At 38.1% G+C, this 22,159-nt stretch overlaps 1 protein-coding gene across 10 annotated transcripts in view; it reads left to right on the top strand.

Annotated features, from left to right (window-relative positions):
• Positions 1-22,159, top strand: part of ANKRD26 (ankyrin repeat domain containing 26) — a 54,845-nt gene that overhangs the window by 5,826 nt on the left and 26,860 nt on the right. For 5 of the 10 annotated variants that reach the window (XR_012580104.1, XR_012580103.1, XR_012580102.1 and 2 more), the window contains exons 7-25: positions 1,477-1,527; positions 4,299-4,332; positions 4,411-4,483; positions 5,685-5,745; positions 6,100-7,115; positions 7,642-7,771; positions 9,288-9,349; positions 10,451-10,562; positions 12,039-12,067; positions 12,168-12,234; positions 12,319-12,363; positions 15,074-15,156; positions 16,872-17,855; positions 18,690-18,898; positions 19,466-19,609; positions 20,534-20,567; positions 20,717-20,855; positions 21,283-21,496; positions 21,788-21,971. Coding sequence is in view for 7 of the 10 variants with exons in the window: in XM_074539950.1 (XP_074396051.1) it covers positions 1,477-1,527; positions 4,299-4,332; positions 4,411-4,483; positions 5,685-5,745; positions 6,100-7,115; positions 7,642-7,771; positions 9,288-9,349; positions 10,451-10,562; positions 12,039-12,067; positions 12,168-12,234; positions 12,319-12,363; positions 15,074-15,156; positions 16,872-17,855; positions 18,690-18,898; positions 19,466-19,609; positions 20,534-20,567; positions 20,717-20,855; positions 21,283-21,496; positions 21,788-21,971 (3,671 nt within the window). In the remaining 3 variants the exon portion in view is untranslated. The remainder of the gene's footprint in view (positions 1-1,476; positions 1,528-4,298; positions 4,333-4,410; positions 4,484-5,684; positions 5,746-6,099; positions 7,116-7,641; positions 7,772-9,287; positions 9,350-10,450; positions 10,563-12,038; positions 12,068-12,167; positions 12,235-12,318; positions 12,364-15,073; positions 15,157-16,871; positions 17,856-18,689; positions 18,899-19,465; positions 19,610-20,533; positions 20,568-20,716; positions 20,856-21,282; positions 21,497-21,787; positions 21,972-22,159) is intronic. The other 5 variants (XM_074539949.1, XM_074539953.1, XM_074539952.1 and 2 more) reach the window with 5 other exon arrangements.

Raw genomic sequence — 22,159 nt, 5'->3', positions numbered from 1 at the left:
TAACAGACTTTGAAGCCTCTGTTAGAGGAGAACTTGGAATGATCTCAGGAGAACAGAGAAACCTATTTTGGAATTATTTTTGTTTCTGTTGCTCTTCTATATAGTTTTTCTGGGATCTTCAGTGTTGTCTTTGTTCTTTTTGCTGATTTTGCACTTGTTCAATATTTTTCAATATACTCTCCTCTAATGAGTAATTCAGCCTACTTCAAAAGTTGGCTTTTGTTTATATGAATACTTACTGTGTGATGTGTTGTTCCTTTTGTGTTCCTGGGTCCCTATGGAAACTGTTGGATTTCCATCATAGAGCTCTTTGAAAAGAATTCAGTGATTTCTGTCTCCCAAGTTCAGTAAAAGCTGTCCTGTATTATCCCTTCAGAAAGCTGAGAAGTGTAGAAGAGATGAGAAACCATCATGCAGTCCTTTCTTAACTCTTTAAATGTATCTTGTTTTGATACAAGTACATTCCTTCCCTGTGGTAAAATCGATAGAAGCAGGTCTCCCTTCTGTTCTGACACAAATGTTGCATCATGAAGGAATTTGGTGTCAGTTAGCTGCAATAACAGAACGAAGTCTTGCATTTTACTAGGTGGGATGAGTAGAGCAGATGCATAGTGATTTATGCATCTTCTGTTCCACAACACACAGACATGTACACACACAAACACGTGTGATACACCAGTCAATGCACCCATTTCAGTCCAGTTGTGGCCTGCTCTATAGCCCTGGGGGAACATGCTGCTCTCTTGTCATGTCTGAGTGGTTCAGCATGGTCAAATGAATGTAAGCAGGACTCTTCAAACTGAGGTGGAAGTGGCCTATGTTTGTATCAGGCACCAACTGACACAACTTTTAAGATGAGCTGGTTTAAGGCAACAAGTTACTGGCTTTCTTTTTCAGCAAGGGATATAAACATGCTAAAACTGTAACTTAAGATGAGTGTGTGTAAATAACATAATGTCTCAAAGTTGCATGGTCTGAGTACAGGGAGCCCAGATTCCCTTGAAACTTCTGGATAGTCTCCAAAGTCTGGTTCTTGACACATACGGATTTTTGAGATGCTTAGAATAAGGACTTTTGTGTGCTGTATGTGTAAGGCACTCTACAACCACAAAGGAATGGAATTAGCATCTCTGCTAGACAAGTAGTCGAGTTGAGGGAAATACAAAGTTGTGAGGAGAGTATACTTCTGAAAATATGTTTCAGTGTTTCAAAATACTGAAATATGGATGTTTTACATGGAGCAAGTACATTAAGTTACTGTTTGACTCTGTCCCTTGAGAGCAGAGTTCTTTAGACTCTGGTTGGGTTGTTTCCAGCACTTCTAACTGTAGAATAGGCTGATAGTCACAGTGTGTTCTCCCATTGCTGTAGCTGTTTTGATGTACTGCTTATGTTTTCCAAGTTTCTGGAAATTTCAGTTTATTCTGATGTCATTGTTCATCTGTCCTTTCCATGCCTTTTCCTAAATGGATATAGAAATGCAACAATCTCCTAACCAGACATCAAGAACAGGAAAATCAAGGAAAGGTATTTTATGCAGTAGCATTTAGAATATGAAATCTGTTGTACAGTATACAGATATCAACACATCTATGATGTTTATTATCCTGGAGGCTCCTATTTTGATGGTTCTGGTTTTATGAACTACATTTGAGAGCAGGCTTTGTGTGGTTTTTGTTTGTTTGCATGTTTTGCCTTGTTCTTTATTATTGAATTTAGTGTTTGCTTTGTGTCATTCATGATAGTAAATATTTTTTTCAGTACACCCTTCTTTTACTCTGAAATGGAAATGGGCTTGAATTAAAGTGGAAACAAGCAATCCCCAGAGACTGCTTTTCTAGATGCTTTTCTAGATCCCATTTCTGCTGTAATCAGAGTTCTGTCTGAGAGGTAGCTCATGAACTTTGTCTCTTGCCTTCTAAGGGACAATGTAACTTGTTCTTGATCCCTGCCTAAAGTCACTATTTACAGAATGACAGAATATTTGGAGTTAGAAGGGACCCACAAAGATCATCAACTCCAGCTCTTAAGTGATTGGCTCTACCCAGCTGAACTAATCTATTCATTGGCAGCAAAATTTCAGAAAACTTACTCAGCTCGTTTGATTACTTGAGTAATCAGGCATGATAACTCACTGCTCCACTCTGGTGGAGGCATTTTTACTCAGCTTGGGAAATTAGCAGGTAGGTTAGACTGCTGGTACTGATTGAATTAACAGGAACTGTGGTATGCACAAGTAATTAATATTATTTAAATATTGTGTGTTTACAAAAGGAAACAGTAAAAATTAGAGACTGTGTTGGTATTTTTAACTGTTACCTTGTCCTTGTTTCAGCTTCTAGGCTTTCTCTACTTGACATGCACACTGTATTTCATTGTCCAGAAGCCCAGTGCAGGTCTGGAGATGTACTCATGAACATTTCTACACTTACCCTGTCTTTAAAACAGACAAAATTCCCATGCTCTTTTGTGTTTAAGCTAGTGGAGGAAATGTCTTCAGGCATATGATATGCCTTTGTTTTCTTTTCCCTTTAATGATTCTGCCTGAGACCTTGGATTGGTTGTTATGATAGTTGACAAGAATTAGTTATCAAGAATTGAGGAATACTTGGTATTGTATCAAGAAATGGGCACTATTGGAAGTTGTGGAAATTGTTTGTTTTCCCCTTCTGTTTTGGGAATTGAAGAGCCCTTTTATATGATCTGAGCTGTTGATAGTTGAGAAGGTTCCAGGACTCTTGAAGCTGGATTCCTAGAGGCCAGGTTTCTTTAGTGGATCAGTGATATGCTGGAGTGCACTCTCAACAAGTTTGCAAATAGCCCTGGGTTGGGATGATCATGGATGCACTTCAGGGCAATGCTGTCATTGAGAGGCATTTACTCTGACATACTGTGTAAATGAACTCTCAGGCCTTTCTAGCAAAATTCAGCCTGGGCAAATGGAAAATCTGCACATGGAAAAGAACAACCCCTTGCTAAAAGCATGCTGGCACTGCCTGGCAGGAGAGATGCCTTGCTGAGGAAGCCTGATGGGTCTTGGCAGAGTGAGCTGAGAATGAGCCAGCAGCAGGGTGCCCTGACAACGGTGTCCTGAGTTGTATTAAGAGCAGCATAGCCAAGAGATTGAGGAAGGTGATTATCCACCTCTACTTGGCACTCTCTGGATTATGTCCAGTGCTCTAGGTGTAATTTGAGCCTCCAGTTCAAGAGAGATTTGTCTTTCAAAATTGAGCAAGCTCAGTGGAAAGCCATCAGATTCATCAGGGACAGGAGTATTTGCCCTTTGAGGACAGGTTGAAGAAACTGGAATTTTTCAGCCTAGAGAAGTGAATTTGCAGGGGACCTAGCAGCAGCTTTTGGTATATGTGAGAAGACAAAGTCAGGTGCTTCCCAGTGGTACATTGACAGGAGGCAGAGATATAAGAGGCATAAATGGCAACAAAATAGTTTCAAATTGCATGTGGGAACAGTAAAACAGAGAGGCTGTACAGTCTCCCTCCTTGGAAGTGTTTAAGACCAGACTGGATAAAGCCCTGAACAACCTTCTCTGACCTCATAACTGAGCCTGCTTTGAGAAGGCTGGCTGAGAGACTTCCTGAGGTTCCTTCTGACCTGATTTATCCTATTATCCTACGTGCAAGTCGTGTTTGTAACACTGATGAAAGCTTGGAGTGTCCTATAGAGTGCCCTGGGTTTGTCACTTGTGTCTGCTGAATTCCCTTTTTGCTGCAGTGTACAGAAGTGTTGGTGATTCTTCTACTTGAGCTTTAGAGTTTGATTTTCATTACCTTTGCAAAACAATCTGTATCTGGGTAGAGCAGCTGATAGTGTAATGTTAGCATAATGTTAGACATAATGCTGCATAAAATAATAAATCTCTGCATGTGGTGTGTACTTGTGTGTAAGATGAGGACTTTGGAAGTCTTAATGTCTTCCTAAACCACCACCATTTTGTTAATTGTTTACTAATGCAGGATATTAATGTTATGCTTTTTTTTTGTTTTTTTTTAAGTTTAGGGATATTTCTATGCTTTTTAAACTTCTAGGTATAAGACTCCAAAAGAGATATAGCTCTGGTCTTTTTATTTCCTTTTTTATTTTTTTAAAATTCTGTGTTGTTTGAGATGCAATTTTGTTTTGGAAATGCAGTCATTTATACCACCTTGTACTGAATTTACTACCCAAAGCATCGTTCTATTATGATGTGCAAAGTTGTCCATGTAAAATATTTAATTTGTAAATGGTTAATTTTTAGCATGCTAAATTTAATTTCAACATGTTGATTAATGTTTGAACAGCAATAGATGACTTCTCCCAAGGAGACTCAATAAGGTGAGACTTTAAAAATAATAACACTTACCTGAGGAATGACTTGAGAGACACGGTACTCATTTTGCTTTGCTTTTAAAGAAGCTCTGAGAAAGAGGGGAGCGATGACAGTTGGCATACCTCTGAGGAAGAGGAACTTGATTTTACCCCCAAGGTATGGTGCATTTACAGGAAAAATATCCTGTAAAAATAAGGGGTTTGAAGGCAAATTCTTTGGAACTGAAAGAAACTGCAGCTCTAGCCAATATTATTTTCTCTTTAAAGTAATCTCTGGCCTGCCAGCCTTCCTTCTGCTGTAAGTTTTTCCTAAAGGACCTGTAGCTGTGACAGAGTGTGCAGTAGATTTGTAATTTGAAGCCAAAAAGCAGTAGGTGACAAGATAACCACATAGTTTTATATTTTTTCTTGTTCATATGAGTCAGATTTGCAGACTTGAAAAATTTGTAAGCAATTATCATAACCTATCCTGTTCTTGTCCAACCATTGTTACCGTTTTCTGTAAATTTGGGGATAGATTCCTAAGTGGTAAAGGACATTTATTTATCAAGATCTGTAAAAATCCACATCACCTAGTTCTCCTTTCCTCAGCAGGTTCCTCAACAGTACTCAATGAGCAGATGAGTTACTCAAATGGGTCATCTATTTTCTTCTATAAGATGGCATTCAGTACTTGCATGTGATCTCACACTGCATGTTTTTCCACTTTTTTTTTAATGCTTGGGTTGTACTCTTTTTGTACAAGCTCTTATGCCTACTGTTTTTACTAATGATCTGTAGAATTATGAACTTCTGGGTGATTCTGGAGCATCATCTGTTGCATTGGCATTGTGCTGTGATGCAGAACCTGAGTGTGGTAGCTCAACCCACTCTGTAATGCTGGAGATGCAATCATGTTTAGTTTTAACTTGATTTTATTTTCTTGCACTGATTTAAATAGAAATGATACATTTTTCTGCCACGATTTTGAAATTTAGGGATATTTTTTAAATGTACTTGCAGGGACTAAATTTATGCATTAAGTATGGGGATATTAACAGTTACCTTGTGTACATTTGCAAGTAAGCATCCTGAAAATGCACTTTTAAATATAATTGAATTTTACTTAAGTTTTGCACATGTTAGAAACAGATTTTTAGAACAGTTAGGCGCGTAAGCATTTTTGGAAACAATTTACAGAAGTGTGCCTGCATTTACTTACTGAATTAGATATGAGAGGAGTGTTTGTGTAGTTAGAAATGTAGGATGGAGGCAGCACTATCATAAGGACAGTGATTGTATTTACTGTTCAAGATTTGATGTGAACAAAGGATTTGTTGTTGTTACTGTTAAAAAAAATCTTAAATCTTCATTTACAGAAGCTGCAGAAGCCAAACCTGACACTGTTAATGAATGCATCACAGCAGTTCAGGAAAAATAGTAAGTTAATTTGCAAAAGGTTGGATGATATATTGATACATAACGTGGACTTGCTAAGTAGGTTTGTTTGTTAGTTTGGTGTTTTGGTTTTTTTTAATAGTAAATGAGAAAAGTAGCGTTTTGTAAACATGGCACTGAATAATTCAGAATAAAATAAGTCATTAAAATGAAGATATTAATCACCTCTTAAGCCCCTTTCCTTCATCAAGTTCATCCTGCATCCTGCCCAATCTCTCTATTTCTAGACATTCCCAAATGGCTCCTCTCTTGTACATTAATCTGAGAACATCCCTATTACTGTTTACCTAATTCTTTCTGATCACATGCATTTTTCTTTTTGTTTTGTACTTTAAGATGATGGTGGTGGTTCTAGAATTGAAAGTCCTAAGTCACCAAAGAAAAGTCTCAAACAAAGAATCCCATCAGGTGCAAATGTGAACAAAGGGGACAGTGAAGAATTGTTCAATCAAGATGTCTCAGCTGCAAGCAACCTGGATGAAGAAGAATTAGAGGAGGAGGAGGAGGAAGAAGAGGATGAAAATGACAATGAAGATGGTGATGAAGATTATGAGGAGGAAGAGGAGGAGGAGGAGGAAGATGATGATGAAGATTTTACTGAAGATGAAAAGGAGGAGGAAGAGTTGCAGGATGAAGAAACTCAGTCTAATGAAATACTGGAAGAGGAGAAAACAGAACCTAAAGGGGAAATTAATCAGAAATTAGAGTATTTGAGTAAAGCCAAGTATGAAGGGGTTGCTCGATGTGGAACAGGAAATGTGTGTGATGATGATGAAATAAATAAAGAGCATGATGAAAAACTGGAGGAATTGGTTGATACTCCTGTGTCTTTCATAGCTGGGTCTTGTGAAAGGTTTCAAGAAAATATAACAGCAGTTTCTCCAAAGGTCATGAATAATGAAATATCTTGCAAGTCAGTACCTAAACAAGCTGTCTTTCAAAATCTAAATAATCTGCAAGATATGCAAGAAAGCTGCAACAGAAAAAGCATGATTGAGGAGAAATTTCACAGAAACACTGACTCCTGTTTTCCAAACTCTGAAGGGACAGACTGGAAAAAAGAGATACCTCAGCCTCTCTCAGATAGTTGTGGTGTTAAGGAGAAAAGGCCAAACTTCAGTGAAGGCTCTGAAAGTGACAATAATTCTTGGTTAGCAGAAAAATCCCCGGGACCTGAAAGGGAAAGACCAACGTCTGTCATACTTGAACGCGTGGATGGTGAAGATACTGAAGAAGAGGAATATGATGGGGTAGATGATAAAGTCTGTAAAGCACTGAAAAAAGAAGGTGAAATTTTGCACTTAAATAAGCAAGAAGAAAATTTGAGAGCAGCATTTCGTTCCAGCAATGAAGTAAGTATATAAGGATGATTCAATCACAAGGGTATTTTCTAAGGGTCAGATAAGTAAGAAATGCATTCTAAACCAGATTTCTCTTAATACTTATTTTTCACATATATCCATCTTTTGATCATTCATTTTTGATGTTAGTGCCTTACTTGGAGTCCAAACAGTTTCTTTGCTATGGTATGGTAATACATTATAGTATGGAAAAAGAATAGGCAGTACACTCTGGAATCAGTTAGATTTTTCTAAGTTCCATGTTACAGCTTTTATCTGTGAAGTTTTACTACCATTTAGGAAAATTCATGTTATGATAGCTGAAAGTGAGGAAACAAAAAGAATTTTGTATTAGATCGAGAGCAGGAAACTAATCATTTTCCATGGAGCAAAGTAGAGGAAAAAAAGAAATATGCTCTGCAATGTTGGAACTTAAATGAAGCTGGAGTTAGACTGACATGAGGAATTGCTTATAGAGGAGCAGCAAAGATAATGTGTGTTACTGTTCTTTTCAGCTGTTTTGGTTGGTCTCTTTTAGGAAGAATCATCTGAACATGAAGAGAAGGAGGGTGCTGGCAAAAAGCTACGAATTGCAGTTGCTGAGGATGTGAAAAATTCTGTTTGTAATGATAGGCACGAAGTCCACAAAGCTTCAAAGGACAATTCTGGTGAGAGAAATGACTTTGTAAATCCTGACCCAAGTTCTTCCTCTACAAATACTAATGCATCATAAATGAGCTAAAATGGTGATTATCTCCTACAATAGCAAAATTTACTCTTTCCTGTGAGTCCCAGTGGGCACTGGCAGAGAAGGAAAGCAGATTGTGTTGCTTTTCATTCATTCTTAAAGAACTGAAATTGTAGCATTGGGTATGAAGCAATGCAGTACGAAGCAAGTGCCATTCTTGATTTGTTGCTATGTTCTTCCTGAAGTGATGTGAACAAAATGCACAGATAACAAAGAGAAGGAGGACTGAAAGATCTTGAGTGACAACAGTATTCCTTTTATCACAAGTACTGTCACACTGAATGGCTGTAATTGCTCTTGGCTGAAGCCAGGGAAGGATTTGAGTCAAGCTGAGAGAAAGCTATTCAGTGCCTCACCTTGTCCAGTTGTAAAATGTAGAAGGTCTCTCCAGCACCACATGTGTGTGCTTGAAAACATTACCAGCCTAGTCAGAGAAGAGCACTTTGGTACTTACCTGAGGTCTGACAGTAGGAAGACAAAGCACCATTTCCATTGTCTGTCTCCAGAGATGTTACTAGAGCATGTGTAGCTGCTGCTCAGATGCTGCACAGGGGGCACTGGCAGAACCTGCTGTCCTGCTGTGCCTGTACCTGCTCATCTGCCTTTATGTGTTTACTGTAAGTATGTATCTGGCATAGTGTAAGTAGTCAGAGGTGAGATTGGAACCAGCAGTTGCCTCTTCTGGAGTGGGTGCCCTCACAGACATCCAGGTCCTTGCTCCTGCTTTGTGTGTGTGTGCCCACACAATTGAATCCTGAATCCATTTTTCCTAATGAAGTAGCTTCAAATAGAAGTACGATTGTAAAATCTGGCTAGTAACCCCCTGAGACTGACCCTTAAAATTGTAGGGAAGAGGTTTGGATTTTAATTCCACCCCCCACAAGACAGAAATGGCTTTTGTGTGTTTGGGTTAAGTGTTTGAGGTGTGAGCCTCTATTTTTAAATGGCAGTGCTTAGGTGTGTAGCTTCTGGGAAGGGGCCGGGTAACAACGTTGTCAGGGAAGATCTTTCCTAGTAGCACAAAAAAGGGAGGATTGTTTCTTGGTGACTTTGTGCATGTTAGTGTGAGGAGGTTTTGGGTAGTGTTTCTGTGGTACCCTCTGTACAATGGAAAGTGAAAGTAAATGCCAAATTTTGGAGCCGTAGGCTGGAGACCTTAACTCTGTATACAGCAGAGCTGCAGGATACTGAAGTATCTTCCTGAATGTTACCCAAGTATGTTGGATATTGCCTGTAGCTTTGCTAGCTGTTGTGCATAGCTATCTTCTGATAGAAAGGAAGCAAAAGAAACTGGAAGTGTAAAGGAGGTAACATGATGTGTCTGGGTGGGAAGAAGCACTTGAATAAAACTTGCTTCTTAGTTTGTCCTCATCAGTGGAACCTGCATCTTTGGATGTACAAACACTCAAGCATCTCACTTCTTACCTTATTTGTAGGTGCCCTTCCAACAGTGGGAGCAGAGCAAGAGGAAGATGCTGAATCTCCCTGGGATTCTGAGGTACTTTTTGTGAAGGACACAAGGGTTTCCACTGCAGGAAGTAGAAGGAAGATCCAGAATCACTTGAGAGCTTCCTTTTCATTTGGACACTACTGTTGATAAGGCTTATTTCCTCTTTTCTTCCTTTTGCTGTATATTTGTAAATGGGGGCCCTTGAAATAATTCTGCTCTAGGCCAGCTGCTCGGTTAGGATTGGGATGAAGTTAGGGTGAGCTGATGGCTTGGGTCACAGGCAACTGGCTGAGTTTGGTTTCTAGTATCGTCCTGAAACAGTGAAATTCCTTGCTGCTTAAAATACTCTGACCTTTTCACAGAGGCTGGCAGGACTGTTGCTTTTTCACCATACAGCTCCAGTCTGCTGACCTGGTTAGCTGTTGCCCTTGGGCTCTACAAGCTAGATGGCTTGCTGCTTCTGAACAGATCCTCTCCACCTTTTGTAGGTTACTCTGGCCCTCTTTAAAATCATGTTCAACAGAGGCACACTGCACATGCTGGCCCCGTTTGCCTTTTTCATTTTTTTCTGTCCATGACAATCAGCAAGGTCTGTAGCTAAGTCCCTCTGGTTCTTCTTTAAAAAAAAAGAACTCTTCCCATCCCCTTCTTAAAAATACAAGGCTCAAACATTGTTAGTTTCAAGGTAATTTTAAGCTCTGTTGTGCTAATCTTTGTTCAATAAATGGCTCTTGCAATTGAGAGCAGCACTGTGTTCATTCACTGCTGCAGGGAATGTCAGTACCAGCTTGAATGTCATATATAAGTTCAGTACTAATGCTGGGCCACTGCAGACATGTAGCTGTTGGTTCACAACCTGTATCTTGAGTTACCATGTTAATTCTTGTTTGTGGTTATCCAGTCTGTCCAGGTTTGTCAGCGTGGCAGAATAGTGGCATGAAGTTTTTGCTTAAGATCTGAAAACAAACACAATTGCTGTGATTTTCCAGTATACTGTGTTCTGATGGATTCTTGCCAAGGGCCTCAAAAAACATTTTTGTATTTAGAATATACTTACATACCGTGCTACATGAATTGGTTTAGCAGGAACTTATTATATAGAAAAGAATTGAAAATGCATTTGTACTGATTTTCATTAATGTGTTTTAGGTTACACAGGCGGATTCCGAAATGCCAGATAAGATACCATGTGGTGTGCTGCTCCCAGCTGCAGAGAGACATGGAACATGCTCCCAGTTTGTTTCAGGGAAAAGTGACAATGGTAACTTCCTGGTGGGCTAGTGTTTGTCTGTAAGCATTTATAAGCTTAAAGTAAACTTTTATCAGTGTCTGTCCTAGAAATGCTTCACAATGTGAGTGTGAACCATACCAATGAAGTTCTTATTGTTTGTTAACTAATGCCAGTAATCACAGCACTTGCTGGCCTGTTTGTAAAGGAAATTCTTTGCATTACTTGTGTTCCTCCAGTGAGTATCTAGTTCAGGTTCTTGTTTCATAGGGATGACAGTGTATGTCTATTAGGACTGACCATTCTTAGATGATAATGCAGCAGAAGACAGCTGTGATCTGGCTTAGCCTTTTTGTTGCCCCTAGCTTAACCTTTGATAGCATTTTGATAACTTTCTGTTGTGCTTTGCCTAGGAGCTAAAGTAGGACTACAAGTACAGGGATTTTTGCTGAGGATTTCTGCCTGGAGTTCGTGACACTGTCTCTTGAGTGCCCTGAGCAGAACTTTACAAGCTTCCAAGAGTTTCAAATGTAGTTGTTAACTATTTGTCATGGAATTCTACTAAGACAGGTTTAGGATCAGTGTGAAAAGATGGTGAAAGGTATTATGGTAATCTTTGTAAGGTCTTTCCACACTGCTGGACCACCAGGTTTACTGAAATTGAATACTGTTTGTTTTTTAATGCTGGTTTGGATTTTTTTAAATATAAAGTATAAACAATTTTATTTAAATATAGAGTTCTTGCCATGGAGCCATTCTTAATAATTCTAAGTATCCTTTCATATACTTCTTTAGTGAGAGGACTCAAACCATAACATGACTTAAGCAGAGGATTTGAGAAGTGCAGAGGGGATTGTGTGGGTATAGAAATTATTTAATGTTGAACAAAATTTTAAAAAATATTTGGAACTATACTATAAATGTAGATTGAAACCAGACAACATTTGTTTCTGTTGTTCCCCTGCAAGCTAAACCACAACAATCTGATGAGCACTGCCTTGATTTTACCTTGTTAGACATATATGAGGTTTCTCTGTCTGCACCCATGCTTTCTTAGTTCCATCAATGGAAAAGAAAATGCTCCTCAATATTAAGCACTTGTAGAATAATCACAGTCATAGGGCTGTTTGATGATCATTTATTGCAGCAGACCAGCTTTGGCTTTTGAAATAATCCTTTTAGAATGCAGGATTCGGCTCCTCAAAAGGACTAAATATTTTAATCTTGTTCTGTTAACAAGCACAACTTTACTGCATCACCTATAATGTCCTAGTTCTGTGATAATATTTTTTTAAATCCAAGGTGTATGATGGGAAGTGTGCATTGTTCTTTTCTTGTATACTAAGACACATGCTGCATGATGAAGTAAATGGAATGTTCAGTATTGTACTCTTGATGAAATAATGCTTGTGACTAATACTTAGTTGTAGAAACTACTGATATTGAATGGAGTAAAATGTACTCATAATTTAAAAAAATAACATTTCCCAAAATATTTTTCACTTCCAGGCTTTTTGGAGAAACCCAAGAATTCACAGGTAAGTATTTCTTCATGTAAGACTGACTACTTATTCTGCTCATTAAATAGTTAGTATTTGCTTTGAATTTGATGTTTTAACACTGAATTCTCTTTCATAGCTGAAGACTCCCATTTCTTCTTTGGAAATGAACAAAACTTCTCATGAAAACAGGCAGCAGAAATCAGGTAATATATGCCTTAAGTGATTCTGGATTTGGCTTCATAATCTTTTAGGAGTATTTAATAAGGCATCTGTTTTATGTTTTGCAGATCTATTGCAGGAATTTGATATAGAAGATGTTGAGGATATTGAAGGTATTCATGATCGTCTCTTTGTCATGTTCTTTCATGGACAGACACATTGTAATCGCAAATCTTTTCTTAATTTTAAATGAATGGTGCTAACAAGGTGTGGGATCTCAGCACCTCAGGACTGAGGTGCCGAGCCACCGAGACCACCCTTGGGGGGCTCGGGAGTCCTGGAATGTTGCCAGAAGTGTCTGGTGGCTGGACTTTGATCCTACACGGGAGACGACACCTGTATGAGGATAGGAGGATTTCACCGGGGTGAATGGTGAAGGGATTAGTTAATTAGAGGGTGAGACACAGGGTTTAGGATTTCTGTACAGGGGGGTTTAAAGAAGTAAGATGGAGGAATTGGGGCATGTCCTGTCCTTCTTCTTCTTCTTCTTCTCCTCCATCTTCTGTGGTGATGGTGGCACTTTGGGATTGGTCATTACTAAAAGTGCACCGGACAATAAGAATAAAAGGTATTGGGGAAAAATGATAAATATTGTGTATGCAACTTTGGGTATAAAGATAGGTGACTGTCCGGAGGGCGAGACAGTGTGCTCATGGCTGGCTGCTGAGCAGACCTCTGTCGGGCCGAGAGAAAATCTTTTAGATAAACAATTAATAAACACCGAGACCGAAAGAAGAACTGAAGCCTCTTCTCGTCCTTTGATACGCGGGCTGCCCCAAGGCCACTCCGGGCCTTTCCAGGCCCTCCAAACAGACGAAAACCGGACAACAAGGTGTTCTGGAAGCAGGAGTAGTGAAATATGCACCTGTACATGTTTGCTCCCTCCTGCAGTCTACCCTTCCATGGTGATGGCTTCCTCCAGCATACATGTTGTCATTCCCCTTTTCAGGCAGTCCTGAGAATGGAGGAACATTGATGCCTTGTGTCTTTCCTGCCTTTTCCCTTGTTCTCTGCCTGTTACACAGAAATTTCAAGATTAGTTAAACACTATGTGAAACAGATCTTATGGGCTCCAAAGATCCTGAAATCTTTCTTGAAGACTGAGACTTCAAACTCAACATAGCTGCTGTTGAAAACTTCTCTGATGAGCGAGACTAAATGGGAGTTAGAGTTGCTTTTGATTACAGCAGTCTTAATAGTGATAACTTAGAATACCCTCTGCTGTAATTTCTGTGGTGCTACCTGCAAATGTTCCTTGACCACCAGCGTCTGTCTGGTTTTACTGCTGGCTGGAGCCTTCATCTGTACCAGCAAACAGCTTGGTATTGGGATATCTATAAGCATGAGTAAAGTCTAAAGCTCCTCTTGCTGAAAAACAAGGAAAAGGGAAAGTGCCTGTGTTCCTTGTAGAACATTATCCCTAATTATTGCTGTTATTATTTTCTTTAGTATTTATCAGACTATCTGAAATGCATCAGTTATCAAGAGATCATCATAGCAACCCTGTGAAAGAAGTGCTGTCAATCCACTAATGATTGTTGTGTAATGCCTTGTACTGAAATATCCAACAATCAAATCTACAAAAAATTTCAGAAATTTTACTCAGCAGTGAGATGGGAGGAAAAGGTTGTTACTTCACACTGAGTAACTTGGGGTCAGAATTGACCTCTGGAGACCTTTGGCTGACTGAGGAGTTCAGACATAAAGTTGTTACTCTGAGCTTGTATCAAATGTGAAGAACTCTTTAAGGAAGGCTTGCAAAAGTATTCACCTAAAGCGAAGATGCCAAGAAGTGAGGTTATGCCCTTTTGTGTTTTTATGATGATACCTATGTATTTTTCTCAGTCTTGCTCATTTTTTGGTAGGAAGGATATTGTGTCCCTCTTTAGCAGTGAAGCTTTGTATATAGAAATGCTGTTGTGTAGAATCCATGACCTTATGGAGCAAGACAGGAGGTGCAGAGTGATGTAGGTGAAATCCTCCATCTCTTGTTTTTAGATTCCCCAGTTGAGTTGCTAAGACTCATTTCTTTCTGAAAGCTTCTCACTTGAAAGTGTACAATATGACTTCCACAAGAACAATGACAGTGAGGTGCTGTTTCTAGATTGTGTCTGGGATTATCTGGAGTGCAGCTCTCTGGTGTAACAGAGATTCAGGGTAGGCTGCCAGACTGAGTGAATGCATCTGAGAAGTTTGTGACCTGCCCATATTATATAGAAATTCTGAGAGAAGGAAGAATGGAATCCAGTTTTCAACAATATAAGCAAAGTGTTCAGATCATGGATTGTTTCTCAGCATTACGCAAGTCTGTCTTTCAATTTTCCATTTGGCAACAGATAAGGTAGCAGTTTGAAATACTCAGTCCAGATCCATGCCTAGAAACAGATTTGTTTTATGGACAGAGTAAAGCTAGGGCCTTAAAATATTTCAAAGCTGTGATTTTTTTTCATTATTTTTTGTGTACTGCACATATACACATAGGGGAATCACAGCTGCTGAAGCCATGTAACTATTTACTGTATGGCTCACAGTGTTTCAAAGAGAAAGATCAAGATAATGCACCTTTAAGAAAGAGGATTGGTTAATTTGTCACCACTTGCAGCAATTTTCAGCAAATTTCCTTTAAGTGCCCTGTAAGAAACAATGTACACAGATACATCTTCAATCTGTTTTAGGGTGATTTTTGTCTCTAAGAGCTCACAAATTAGAGACAATGCATTATTTTGTGTTAAGATTTTTCTCACAAATATGATTCAAGATGCACTCTAAATGTAAGTAGCATTAGGTCATGCTGGTTATCAAAATATAGTTTTCTCATTGTAGGTGAGTACTCAGGATCTACTTTTCATATGTCATCAGCAGCTGAAAAAGAAGATAAGGATGCCATTGAAAACTATGGATTGTGGGTATGTAACACCAAAGGTTTTGAATTAAGAGCCTGAAACAGTAAATTGTACTATACACTGTAAAGCAAAGAATTATATGTTATATACATGTAAAGTGAAGGAAACTTACCAGTCAAGGAGTAAGTAATTCTGGAGAATTCTGTAGATAAAGGTTGTATAACAGCCTGAAGTAAAATGGAATAGTCTTCTTATAATGAGGAAAAATCCTTATTGTTATATTGGATATTTGCTGTTACACTAATTTGTTTCCAGCTGGTTTGCTTAGACCTTATTCAGTGTTCTTCCTTTTGCACAGTGCTGAGAAACAGTGCAGTCAAATTCTTTTTTTTCCCTATGCAACATGCACATTCAAGATTGGTTTGCTTAGATTTTGTTCAGTGTTTTTCCTTTTGCTCAGTGCTGAGAAAAAGCGCAGTCAAATTATTTGTTTCCCTATGCAACATGCACATTCAAGTAAAGAAGGGAATTTGTCTACAGTATGCTGATCAATTTGATTAAGTATGCCTGGCCTTCCACTTGGTAATAGAAGAAGAAACAAAAAAAAGTTAAATTTTGTGACCTCAGGGCTTTCCTTGTCTCTGCAAAATATGTGCTTGTTTGGCCTTGTTAGTAAGTGTTCGAAATTATTTTTTTCAGAGGGCATTTTAGACAGGAATAAGGCAGACATCCTGTTTGTGTTGGGCCTACAACAGGAGAGGGACAGGGCTGGATAGAGGGGTCTGGAGTCTTCTGTAGCACCTCAAGGGACAGTGGAACAAATCACTTCTACCCCACACCCATGTATGATGACAAAGGAATATATGCTTAATGTTGACAGGCAGAGCATGGAACTAAGGCCTACTGAAAGTGGCAGTGGCTGGGCAGTGAACCTGGGGGATGGTGAGGCTGAGACAGATGAGAGCTGGCTGAGGTGCTCCTTCCTTGTCCTGAAAGCAGGAATTTGGCACAGAGAAGGGCTTGGCTAAGGAGAGAGAGGAGGTGAATGGTTTTAGCCCCTGGGGCCTGAGGCACAGGCCTGTGGGGAAGGCACTAGGAAGCAATGGGGAAGAAGTGTGTGGGGTCAGAGACTGGAGGGGGTTGAGTGAGCCATGGTATGGTTTTCACATAAGCTTGGGTTCCTGACTTTTGGGATGAGGGAAAGAATGGACAGGTTTCCCTCATAAATGCTTTTCTTTGGCTCTTGGAATGAAATTTAACATATCTGTGCCTTGGGTAAAGAAATAGGCCCAGTTGTTCATGTTGTGCACAGTAAAAAGCTTGTCATGTTCATTTACACTGTATTAGCTTAGCTGGCAGGGGATTGTAAAATGCCAGACAGTATGAAGGAAGGAAGGTGAGGAAACATGGGCAGTTCCAAAGAAAAGTGGTATTAAAGCAGCAAACATGAAAAAATTAATTGCTTTCTAACGAAGGCCGCTGGTTATAGAAAGCAAGTGGGCCTAAAGGTGAAAGTAACCCTTGTCTAGACAACTCCAATCCTGGAAAAGCTGTTATCTCTAATAAGTCCTAGTAGCTAGTAAGTCCTTTATTTTTAAGAAAAAGGTGAGTCAGTGAACCTTTAATTTAGTATCCCTTGATTTATATTATAGAAATTGCTTTCAGAATATCTTGATGTTGTTATTTCTGTTACATGACAGGATGAGTTTGCAGTGGAAATTACCTAGATTAACTTCCTTTTTCTTGGTAATCTTTTTGTCTGTGCCTGTTTACTTAAGGATAAATATATTTTAGAATCTGCTAACTTGATAGAAAAAACAGCATGTAAAAATCAGACTGACAAAGCAGAAGTTTCACATCAGGAAGCCCTAACAAAAAATGAGGAATCGCACAGTGCTGACAAGGAGTTAAATCTAAAACCTTGGGAAGAAAGATATGAAAGAATTTGGGTTGAAAATGAGAAAAGGGAATTGAAAACAAATTTCAAAAACATTACAGCAGAGCTGAAGCAGTTGTTTGGTGAAAATGAAGCTGGGGAAACAGCTTCACTTGTGGAAGAAATACCAGAAGATGGCATTGGTGAAGAATTGAGAAGTTCTCACATTTTTTCATCTCCTGCGACAGAATCAAGCAATAATTTAGAAAGCCAAGGTGAATTTGGGGATATTAAAACTACACTAGGTGGAAAAATACCCAAAATGGAAATTGTATTTCCAAGTCATGATGTTCTTCCTGATCAAAATAACTTAAAGACAAATGTAGAAGATACCTGGAATACAGATGAAGAAGCTGGCATTAACAATGTCAATAACAGAAAGGTGTTTCTAGCTAAAGGAGAGAAAAAGAAAATGCCTACTATGGAAACAGAAGAGAATGATAATGAAAATAGTAAAAGTGCAGAGGAAGGTCCTGCTTACTGCCTGAAACATAGCTTAGAATCAAGTATTTTGGGTGACATTTCTAATATTCTTCCTCAAATAAGACCTGTTTGTGCAAGTGATGAAAGTGTACATTCTGTAACAGAAATGAAACTTAAAAAGTACTCTGGATTTAATGATGATGTTCCCAAGGACTGCTGTATCAACAGTAATATAGGAGAAACTGAAAGTCTTTTCGTTAGTGCTCAGGAATCGTGTGACGTGCTGGAAAGGAGTCTTGATGAAGAGCTAAAAAGAGATATGGAAAGATTTAAGAGTAAGGTAGGAATACTGCAAGCAGTATTCCTGGCTTTGGAGAAAGAGAAGGTACAGCTGCAAAAAGAGGTAGTTCACCTGCTACTCCTTATTCTTTGTCTTTCTCCATATCAATGGTCCTGTTCACTTCAGCTATTCATCATTAAATGAAGAAGCTTTGTGCAAATTAGTTGTTTGAATGAAAATGCAATACTTATGAATACAGACAGCAGTGGAGAGTTGCCTTTTCCCCTTTTTCAGAAAACACAGAATGCACTATTGTTCCGCTTTAACACTATGTGGCACTCAGTTCCAGTGTAAGAAGTTATCACTTCATTGACATTAAAAGAAGTGCACACAGTTAAATCAGTTTTGTTTCTGAAACAAAGAATGAAAATAGCTTCTGAACAGGGTCTTGACTGATCTTCTCATTTGCTGTGATTTCTGCATGGTGTGTCTTCATTGCCCTTCACTTAAATTCCTGTTTGCTGTGAGTGGAGTTGTTTCTACCTGTGGGTTTGGCATCTTTTTCCCTGCTATCCTGCCTACCCTCCATGGAGGAAGCAGTAACCAAGCACACTTCCATTTGATTTTTTTTATTGCTGTTTTTATAACAAACATTGTGCAGTCCTTCTAACCCTTTAATCCATCGGTAATGCTCTTGTGTTTTTGTTGTTCATGGTTTAAGATACATTGTTGTTTTCTTTCTAAGGACCATGTTTCTGTTACATCATAGAATCATGAGTGAATTTGAATGACTTTCAATAGCAATACATTTTGTAATGTAATTTTTGTGAAAATACTTGTCTGTATTTTTTTTCATTTTACACTTCTTCAGAGGTAAACCCTGAATTATTCAGTCTTGGATGTTGTGTTTCTCTTTTATGGAAAGACTGATTAATACTTGAAACTTTATTTTTGTAGGTTGAGAAGGAAAAAAACAAAGAGAGAAGTTTCAATACACAGACAGTGGTGAAAGAGGAAAATGTTGATAAATTAAATACACTACCAGCCAACATTACTAATCAGCAAATGAAAGAAAAGCTTACACTAAAGAAGAATGACTCTTTGAAAATGGAGGATGAAAACACTACAGAAGAAAAAGCCAACAAGAATTTTTCACCTGAGGAAAGGTCAGAAATTATTAAAATGCCAATGAAAGTAGAAACTAAAGACATGATCTCTAATTCATATCTGTAGGAATGCTTAAGTATCTTTCAGATTTTCTAATATTGTACTAGTTGAAGGAGTTTCTTTGATGCTGAAAGCAATACTGAGCAGACCACTGCTTCAGAAACATTTAAGAAAAACACTATTTTTTAAGAAGAGGGAAAAGATATTACCAAATGAATATTAAAAGTTTGAAGGAGGCATTGATATTTTTATGAAGTCCTAAGCAGGAGGGTTTTTCTGTCTGTCCTTCAAAGATCTCTGCTCTTATACTTTCTCTAATGTGAATATAAGATACTGCCTGAATCTCGTTCAGGTTCCACATTCCCCCCTCATTCCTAGTGCAAGGTTTTTTAAATACTCCATAATCCTTGGAGTTGTCTGTTTTTTATCAGAGATACTTTTAATCTCAGTTATTTCTGAGATCTGGCAGGTCTGAGTTTCTGACATCATCTTATGTCTGTTTCAAAGAAATATTTTCTGTAAAGTTACTCAAGTGGTGGGTTTGGTTTTTTTTCTGTTTAATGTAGTGAACTTTCCCTGAATCATGATGTTGCAAAGAATAATAAAGGACAGACTTCAAAGCAGAAGGCTAATCAGCAGATGAGCTCTTCCAGTGGGAATCATTTTCGAGTACCAGATGATTCAAGTGAAACATCTCAAGAGGAAGGAAGGTACTGAATATAAGAACTGTTATGACTAAAACTTACTTAATGATAAAAATTGACCTAAGGCTAAAGGTAAGTTTTTTTGGTAAATCTGATGTGCACAGTGGTTTTTGTTCCTTCATGTGACAATATGACTTGATATCTTTTGTGTTCCAAAACACAACCTTTTTGCTTTATGTGCTTTGAATATCTTACCCAAGTTCATTATAAAGACAAATGTGCACAAGTGCTGAAAAATTACCTGAAGGTCACTGTGTATGTGAACATATATTTTTTAAAAGGGAGAAGAGAGACTTATGCAAGAACAAAGTTGCTATTTCATCACATGCATCTTAGGGCTTGAATTTTTTCTTTTTTTTTTTTCTTCACCTGTACATCCTCTTGACTACATGCATGCTCAGACTTAACCGTGAGGGGCAAAATGAGAAACAGAAATTGTCAACAGGGTACAAGCACTGTTCAGCTGGTGTGTTGTCAGCACTGTTTTGGTCAGAAATGTAGCACACAGTATTGTGTGGGCTGCTCTGAACAAAAAGAACTCCACTCCAGTCAGCCTAAGTACACTAGAGAATCTAAAATTACAGTTCTTTGACCTTAAGGGAAAGAGTCTAAATACTGAAGGGAACAAAACCTCTAGTATTAAACAGAGAATGCACATAACTGTGTATCTGTATATCTCCATGTCTGTAGCTATATGATTCTTGTCACTTTGAGTGAACAGTTATTTCAACTATTCGCTTAATATCTTGTAAAAAAATAATCTTCCAATAAGGATGATAATTTTTTCCAGTATTCACCTACGTCTAAAAATACTCTTGTATTAAATTTTACTTTAATTCCCTATTGAAATTACATTTTTAAAACAACTTCAGCTATTGTTCTTAATGCAAGATAAACATTCCAGAACTGAAATACATTTCTGTTTTCCAGACCTGCAGCAAAGACAGCGAATGAAAAGAACAAGGTATTGCAAAATTAGTTTCTTTATAGTTTTATCATCTTTTAATCACTTAGATGGAACCAATCAGATATGGACTGTGAATGAAAGAATCAGTAATTCATACATGTGTAATATTACATAGTTGTGTACTGAAAATACTGTATTGTTTGTAGGTCAGCATACACATGGATGTAACTGATGACCTCGATTTAACTCACTCATCTGACACAACATCAGAGGACGTCAAGTTACCAACATCCACCTACAAAGAGGCTGTGTTGCTCTTAGAGCAGCTCACTGTGGATCATACAGGTATATTCTAAAGTCACTTTTTCCTCAGATGTTACAAGTTTCTTTGTGTGCACTCCTAGATATCTTGGTTCATTTATATTTAGGATAGCACCTCCCCACCACCCCCTTCATCGCTGACATGTGTGTACAGAGCAGCTGTTTTTCCTATTTTTTGCCTTTGCCTCAGTGGTGGTTTTGTCTTCTCCTAAATATATTTTCATGAGGTGCCACCAGCATAGCTAAGAGGCTCAGTTGTGCCCTTGCATTTGATCCATTGTCTTGTGTCTGGAATGGGGCAAGCTCTGGCCTCTACTCATGGAGAACTCCCACTGCCTTCCTTCAATCTTCCCACTACCAAAACTTTTATCACCTGCACCAAATCAAATAATTTGCACATTAGAAAGTATTTATGCATATGTGCAACTTTGTCTTCTCTATCTCAAAATAGGTTCTGCTATTTTACTGAAAATTCAAAACATACTTCTTAAATATGAACAAATAATAGAGCATGAAAAAAATCGGTATGCAGCAGTCTGGAGAGAAGTAAAAAAACTGAAAAGTGAAAAGGAGGAATCAAAATTAATAGTAGAAGAGACTCAAGATTTGAAATCCATATTGGCTCATCAAGAAGTCGAATGGAAAAGTGATATCCAAAGCCTTAAGTATGTAATCTTGTGTTCTGATAATGTGTTGTCTTGTAACAGTATATTTACCTAGATAAACTCACAAGTGATAAAACAGTCAATAGTTTATTTCCGTATACTGTAAATGTGATACCATAGATAATGGAATGATGATAGAATTCTTTAAAAAGTTAAAAATTAGAGTCAAAATATAAAATCTGAAAATATTTAACATTTTTATGGTTTGAGTTGTTTCTGCAAGTTCATGGTGTAGAATATCTAATTTTTATATTAGTGCTTTAGTTTCTCAACTATACTGTTAATTCCCAGGTTTACTTTGAAACAAGAAGAAGAAAAGAGACTCAGACTAGAAACACTATATGAGAAAACAAAAGAAAAACTCAGAAGGAAAGAAGAGCAATATTGTAAAGAGATGGAGGAGAAACAGCAGCTTGAGTTACAGTCAAGGAATTTAGAAATGGAGTTAGTAACACTGAGAAAGCTCTTCAAACAGGTATGTTAGATAATGACTTAAAGACTTGTCTTCTTATTTTCTGCTTCTTTTTAATTGGTGTTGTATTCCACTATACCTAGAGGTACTTTGCTCATGGAAGAGGCATTGGGTAACTATTGCCAGATTTTGCAAACAGCTGGTTTCCAAGTAGTGTGTTCCCTTTTTTTTGTTTGTATTTCAAAGCCTAA

This window comes from Zonotrichia albicollis, chromosome 4 (assembly GCF_047830755.1).
Source record: "Zonotrichia albicollis isolate bZonAlb1 chromosome 4, bZonAlb1.hap1, whole genome shotgun sequence".
Taxonomy (NCBI): Eukaryota; Metazoa; Chordata; class Aves; order Passeriformes; family Passerellidae; genus Zonotrichia; species Zonotrichia albicollis.
Note: the sequence above shows the minus strand (reverse complement) of the source record. Positions and strands in the feature narration are given on the sequence as shown.